This window comes from Muscardinus avellanarius (genome assembly GCF_963383645.1).
Source record: "Muscardinus avellanarius genome assembly, chromosome: 9".
NCBI lineage: Eukaryota > Metazoa > Chordata > Mammalia > Rodentia > Gliridae > Muscardinus > Muscardinus avellanarius.
The window spans coordinates 65,119,188-65,126,922 of NC_137795.1; the positions used below are offsets into that span (position 1 = coordinate 65,119,188).

The following is a 7,735-nucleotide window of genomic DNA, read 5'->3' on the forward strand; positions in this document are numbered from 1 at the left end:
CTATCTGACATCCCTCATAGAGTTATAAAACTATCAAAAACCGTAAAACCACCTGACATAGTTACAAAAATCCCCCTAGGGGGCAGTATTGCTCACATTGAGAACCACCAGGTATGGGTTATGTGATTCCTCCTCTCCCTCATCCTCTTGTCCTCCCTTCTTCTGGACCTTAGATCCTCTCATGCTACGTAGGGCAGGATGAAAAAATAAAAGTAAAAGAACAATCATCTCTTTAACTGGAGTATCTTTTCCCCCTGGGTGAGCTTATTGAGCTATGGGTGATCTGTCTTCCCCTTAAACTCTGACTGAAGGGAGATTTGAGATGGTTGGCAATAATGCCAGTAATCTGAACTACCCCATCTTAGGACTTCTTATGGAGAGGTGGCCCAAGCCGAATGAAAGCTTAGAATGAGGGAAATTCCCTGGGAAGAGGAAGGATTTAATGCCATTTGTCGTCGACTTTGAACGTCCATCTGTGTAATTCTTGCATGTGTAAAATAAATCCACTCCTTTATACCTATTTGGAGGTGGAAAAATCACTTCCACTCATTTAGATAGTTTGAGAAAAATGTGCTGGAGTGGAAGACACACCAGGACAGAAACGAAACAAATCCCTACACCACCTACCTGGTGCTTCTTCCCACTGTGTGATGTCGGGCTTTTGAACTGAAAAGGCTGCACCACCTTTGCCTCATTTGACAAACGGGGTAGAGAATAAAGGAGATGATGTGACATCTGAATTCTCTGAACCCTTGACCTCAGTATAAGTCAAAACATGGGGCATCTTGATTCAGACAATATACACTGCCCTTCCTTGAGTATCTGAATGTCCAAGGAAGAAGTGGAAATCATGATGATACTCTGAAGTGGTTTTCTATATTTATGTATAAGACCTGTGGCATCAAATTTGGCAAGCTTTCTAGAATTGTCTTCAAAATGAAGCACTTTTTAAATGTTAAATTGTGTGTGTGTGTGTGTGTGTGTGTGTGTGTGTGTGTGTGGTACTGGGGGTGGGACCCAAGGGCTTTTCTACCTCCAGGCTACACTCCCAGACCTATTTTATAATTTATTTGGAAACAGAGTCTCACTAATTTGCTGAGAGCCTCACAAAGTAGCTGAGGCTGGCTTCGAACCTGTGCGATCCTCCTGTCTCAGGCTCCCAAGCGCAGGGATTACAAGGGTGTGCCACCACGCCCGGCTAAATGTTAAATATTATTAAACATCTCAAAACACGGCATTTGTAGAGTCAAGAAACTACTTATTAATAAAACGAAGCTGGATAATTTGCAAGTGTTTTCTATAGATAGGTAAATGATTATGACATAGTTTAAGTAGTTTGGTCAACACTTACTGATTCTCTTCTATGTACCAAATAATATACAGAACAATATATAGTAGTGAGTACATAGAAGTTATGAAAGAGCCGGGCGTGGTGGCTCACCCTTGCTTGTAATCTCAGTACCTGGGAGGCTGAGACAGGAGGATCGTAGATTCGTAGTGAGTCTCAGTACTTAGTGAGGCCCTCTGGAACTTAGTGTTTCAAAATAAAATAATAAAAAGTATGGCTGAGGAGTGTACCTTGGAGAAAGAATGCCTCTGGGTTCAATCTCCAGTACCTCATTTAAAAAAAAGTTATAAAAGGTATGCCCTCTCTCTTAATAATATGCTGTGTCTTTGGTTGGATTTCCTGGAAGCAGAGCTGAATACAGGGATTCTTGGCCTGATGACTTGTTGAGGGCGAGTTCTCAGGGGAACCCCTCAAAAAGTAAGGAAAGCTGGATGATGCAGGAGAGTTTGTCAACGTGTGACTTCAAAAGTCTAGTATCATCCTAAAGTTTCTGGAGCTCTGGAAGTTTCTCAGTGACAACCACGATTTTCAGCCCAGAGGCAAGGGGGCTGTTAGCTCCCACATACCCAGTCATTGGTTACATACAGATCATCCCCAGAGACAGAGAGACGCATAGTCTTCCTGGTATTATCAGGTGAAGTCATTTCCATCGGCCAAGAGCCAACTTGGGCAGAAAGTTTATCCATGACAGTCAATACCTGGAGGATGAGTACTACGACCTGGAAAAGGAGAGCTGGGTGGGACACCAGTAGCATCTGCTAGACACAGTGCTAAAGAAAGCAAGTCATGGGCACACAACATCCTGCAAGCGTACCCAAAGGCCACCCATCAGTGAGTGCCCTGTGAAGAGGTGCAGTGTGAGAGAGAGGGCAGAGGAGCAGAGTGAATGACGGGAGCTCGTGTGTACCGAGGACTGTTCCACACTTCACACAGTTGCTCAGTCCTCACTGATGTTACCCCTGTTTAATCCTCTCCTATTTCCTAGCAAAGGTTAGTTAATTTGGTCAAGGCCACATAGGCAGCAAGTGCCAGTGAGTCCTACCCCAGATCTGCTCAGTCAGCATCTCTCCTATCGGGGCCATGTTTTCACAAGGTTTGGCCTCTCCTGCCAAAACACTGATAATCCACTGCAACCACAACAAACACTGACTTGACTCCTGCGCATGTGGCGTCAGGGCCAGCACCAAATGGTATGAGAAACTTTCCCACATGAGGAAAAGTTGTGCAAAGACAATGTCCACAGGTAAAAACAGTTGTAGAAATACTTGTGACGTTTTTAAAATAGTCTGAAAAGAATGAGAAGGAAGATAAAAATAAAATTGAGCAGGAAGAAAAAAATTTTATTGGTTTTTTTTTTTTTTTTTTTTTTTTTTTTGGTGGTACTAGGATTCCTGGAAGCCCTTTTACCTCCGGGCTACACTCCCAGACCTATTTTATATAATTTTTATTTGGAAACAGGGCCTCTTAAGCCAGTGAAGCTGGTTCCGAACCAGGGAACCAGTGCGATCCTCCTGTCTCTGTCTCCCAAGCGCGGGGATTACAAGTGAGCGCCACCACGCCCGGCAAATTTATTGTGTTTTTTTTTTTTAAAGAAGGCAGATAGCAAATACAAGTAGCATTTGTATCTGAAATACTGCATGAAACTCCGGGTTTGGATATTCAAAGGGTGATCTTTTCTATCCCTTTGCTGGCCTATGTAGACATTTACCCCTAAAAATATTCTAAAACTACCTCCTTCCCAGAAAAGAACAGGATATTACAAGACTGGGAAGGGAAGTACTATTTCCTCAAGGTTTTGGGATTGTACATACAAGGACATAAGCTAATTGCTGAAATATTATTAGCAGAGTATTTTCATATAGATGTTCAATGTTATGTTGTTCTCTGAAATAGCGTGTGACCTGAATATGTATACATTCACAAAAATATTTTCATATGAAAATTGGACAAGATAGGCAAAAGAGAAAAAAGAAGACGAGGAAAGGAGAGAGTGGCATAAGGCCACTTGGCTATAATAAAATATTTTTTCCAGGCAACTTCATAGGAACACCACCAGCTACTAAGAAATCTTACCACTACTCATCAATCTGAGAAAAAAAAGAGATTGATAAGAGGGCAGAATAGTTTATTCTTCTTGTATTACAAACATGGGTAGATCTTGGTAGTATACCAGTTGGTACATTGGCAGTCTATTCTTCTTGTAGGATGGACATTAGATTCGCTATATTTTCTTTAACCTGTAATATCTGCCCATCACTGTGACTCAATTCATTGTGACAGTTACATACAAATTCTAGGTATTGTTTTGCAGAAACACATCTAAGTAATAGACTAGTTTATTTCTGATTAAAACAGTTGTTCACTATATTTTCATTCTATTGGTTCACATTTCAATCCATTATTTATAATAAATTTATAACGATACTTTTTATATGGTTCTCTTTTAATACCAGATTAAGTACTCTAGCAATTTAGGGGATTAATGGACAGTCCTCAAAATGACCTCAAGCTAAGGGGCACAAATTATATGATAAAAGGCTTTGATACTGCAGAGGAGGGTTGAAATCCAAAAAGTTCACACTACAAAAAGACCAGGAGAAAGAAGGAGCTTGAGGTATTTCAGATTACAAACCGATTAAACAGACCCCTCCCCACAAACAGACTGGCAGGTGTTGAGAGTGAAATGCTAGCTGTAATCATATTAGTGAAGATTATGAGGAAGCTTTAAATCTCAAGACTAGTGTGCAGTGCTGGACTCATTCTGAGAGAAAGAGAGAGAGAGCTTGTGTGAAGCTGGTCATCATCGGAAAATTTAAATAAAACTGAGAGCGGTTTACTTAGTAAGTGAAGAGCTGATGGAAGGGTCGGTTACGATTGAATTACAGTAAGCTCAGCAATCCAGGTGTATGTGCTAACAGGTCTACCTTTTCAGCAGGCGGAAGATGCCAGTAATCAATATCGAGGACCTGACGGAAAAGGACAAGTTGAAAATGGAGGTTGACCAACTCAAGAAAGAGGTGACGCTGGAAAGAATGATGGTGAGCTGCTCCACTCTTTCGAATTTTGTTTTAAGCGAGAAATGTTGTGGGAGTGCCAGGTTAGAAAACATTGACTGTTCTTTGTTATTTCTTTATTATATACCAAAGCGATTCAATGTACTTAAAATACATTGTTTATGTAAAAACCCTTCCAAGATTTTAAAAAATTAATAATAAAAGATATCTATATTGATTAGATACTAAGACAAGCAGTTGGGGAACTATTTTCCCTAGGCCGAGGCCAGCCCTTCCTCAGCCTATTTTTTACATGACCACTAAACTAAGAAATGTTTTCAAAATTTTAAAAAGTTGTAAAAAAAAAAAAAAAAAGGAAGGAAAGAGAAGAAAAAAGATATGGCGGAAAGGGAAAGAAAAAAGGAACAAACACATCAAGAAAACGAGGAAGGGAAAGAAGGGAAAATATAAGAGCACATATTTTAACAAAGTATGAAAATTTAAAAAATGCCTGCAGGCATTTTGTTTTTACTTTTCTAAATGGATATGCTTCTCTTTATTTGATGCAACATTTTGATGTTGACATCATCATTACAACCTTGTCCTCTCCAGCACTGTCCCGTTCAGTAATAATGAGTACATTTTATTCTTCCCTTGCAAATAAAAAGACATCTGGCATAAGAACCCACGGGTTCCTCCCAAGAGCATCTGACAGCTCTTGGAAATGGTAGCCAAGAGCCTCTGCCATCAGAAGGAGTAGAAATGGCAAAGTAATTAAGTTTCCTCCAAACAAGTAGTGACTAAAGCTTGGGAAATGTAGATATGTACCTTAGATTTCTTTGTTTTAGGGAAGTTCACAGAACAAAGACTCCTCCACGAGTGATAACGGTGTTATGTAGCTTATATTTTTCAAAAGGACAAAGTGAAAAATGGAGTTTGTATTTTTTTTCATGCTTTCTTCAAAACTCTTACTCACAAATTAGGATTTTAGCTCCTTTTATCTTTAAGATTGTCTCAGACTCCTCTGTTGCCCTTTTCATGCAGGCAAAACATGTTTTGCTGTAAAGATAAAATGAATTCCACAGCCAGCACAAAACCTTGGAACACAGACAAGTTAAAGTTCTTATCTTTATAATTTAAGGAAAGGAAATTTTTGGAGGAGAGAAGAATTATTTTTTCTTCTTTACTTGAAATATCTAAAAACTGTTTTATTATTTATATTTTGTTGTTTTGTGGACATCTGGTTGGCCTCACATGTTTATTATTCATTTTTGGTAAGCTCACCTTGGAATTTTCATTTTGGGTAAAGATCATGCACATCACCACCCATCTGGTTTGGAAGGTTCCATTTCACCTTGACTCAACAACTCCCTGCTTTTGGAAATTAAAGTAATAGAAGAGTAGACTGCATAAACCTTTATCTCTCTCTTTATCTATCTATCTATCTATCTATCTGGATAAAGATATGAATTTACATATTTATCCCACACAGTGGTACATTTCTCCACACACACAAACATATATATACTGTCTTATTCTACTCAGGCTATTCTAACAGAATATCATACTCTGGGTGATACATAAGCGAAAAATTCATTTTAACTTTATTTCTCACAGTTCTGAAATCTGGAAAGCCCACGATCAAAATTCTCCTCCCTCATTCATAAACCACCATCTTCTTACTGTGTCCTTACCTGGTGAAAGGGGCAAGGAAGCTTTCTGAGGTCTCTTTATAAGGATACTAATCCTGCTCCTGAGAGCTTTACCGATCTGATCACTTCCCAAAGGCCCCACTTCCTATTATCATCACATGGGGTGATTAGGACTTCAACATATAAATTGGGGAGGCACAAACATTCAGTATACACACACACACACACACACACACGAACACACACAAACACACACACACAAATTGCATAACACTTTTACTTGAAAAAAATCAATGAATTAATAACTTATGCAATGATCACTGAACTGCTGAAATGAAGTATTTTTAAGTTCTGGTCATAAAAACATTAATTGAAAACAACACATTCAAGCTAAGAAGCATGATCAACTTGATCTCATATGTACATATGTATATGTATACCTCCACACACATACATGGAATTTATATTTATACATACTTATAGAACATTGCCTCTCTCTCTGGCTTTGTCCATTAAAATACCTAACACATTTCTTTTTTACTAAACCATTACAATAATGGTGCAGATGCGTGAGGGACAAGCTCATACACAGCAGGAATGCTTCATCACATATGTATTTGCTGGACACCAGCTAAGTGCATCTGTTTTAGATATCTGTGACACATTTTACAAATCAGCCAAAGTCCCCGCCCCCTTGGAGCTCAAGTATTACCATGTCAAGACTTATCATTGTAGGCAAGTTTAAAGTAAAGTTGCTCCTATATATATTTGACAATCCAGGAGTGGTGATAAGCTTGGAATTTAACAACTATTCATTCCCTTCCACCTTTAAAAGTCACATTTTTGGAATGAGGAGAAAGATTTATTCATTATTCACTCTGGTGACACCCGTCACTTGTGTTGCCAGCTGCGTTCTGATGCCTGGATCCTGTCTCCTTTGAAGGGGCTGGAGGCAAGGTCTGCTGGGAACCCCAGCCAGAGGGGGTCCAGCTGTGTACCTTTTGTCTGAAGATATCCATGGAGGCAGCTCTTTCTCCCTCTGTCCTAGAAAATACATATGAATAGGCCAAAGCAGACAAAATTATTTTTAAAAGATACAATGTGAAAATTTATTGTAATAAGTAAATTATTGGAATTTGCTGTATTCTGGTTTTAATCAAATGAATTATTTCTTTCTTCTTCCTCTTAAGGTATCCAAATGTTGTGAAGAAGTCAGGGATTACATTGAAGAAAGATCTGGGGAGGATCCCCTAGTAAAGGGCATCCCAGAAGACAAAAATCCCTTCAAGGAGCTAAAAGGAGGCTGCGTGATTTCATAAAGAAAAAACAAAAATCCTTGGGATATCTGTAATTTTAATGATAATTCAAATTTTTCTCACATATAATTAAAAGTTTGCATGAATGCTTAAATGTACAAATGTAAACTTTTAATAAAAACTAGGACGCAATAACATATAAGTTTATGTTCCTCTTGATGTTTTTAGCACTGGGTTTGACACATAATTAACAATAAATATTGATGAACCCTTCTTTAAAAAAAAAAACAGTTGCTATGTTTTGTGAATGCATCTTTTGGTATCTTGAGTTACCAGTATCAGTTAATATTTTATTTTCTTCACTTCTCTTTCAACACTCATAATATTCTACCTGAAATTTTTTTATAGTTAAATGTATTTTTCTTAGCCTTTCTCTTGCTAACAGCATTAAGGAGATCTTGTGTTTTGCTACCCACATGTCCTATC

General features: G+C 38.5%; 1 protein-coding gene across 1 annotated transcript; it reads left to right on the top strand.

The window, feature by feature from the left end:
• Positions 1-4,284: 4,284 nt before the first annotated feature.
• On the top strand, positions 4,285-7,312 carry GNGT1 (G protein subunit gamma transducin 1; the record flags this gene model as incomplete). The annotated part of the gene is made up of 2 exons (XM_080701036.1): positions 4,285-4,386; positions 7,184-7,312. Exons 1-2 carry the CDS (start codon positions 4,291-4,293, stop codon positions 7,310-7,312), a joined length of 225 nt encoding a protein of 74 aa, XP_080557162.1. The 5' UTR covers positions 4,285-4,290.
• Positions 7,313-7,735: the final 423 nt, after the last annotated feature.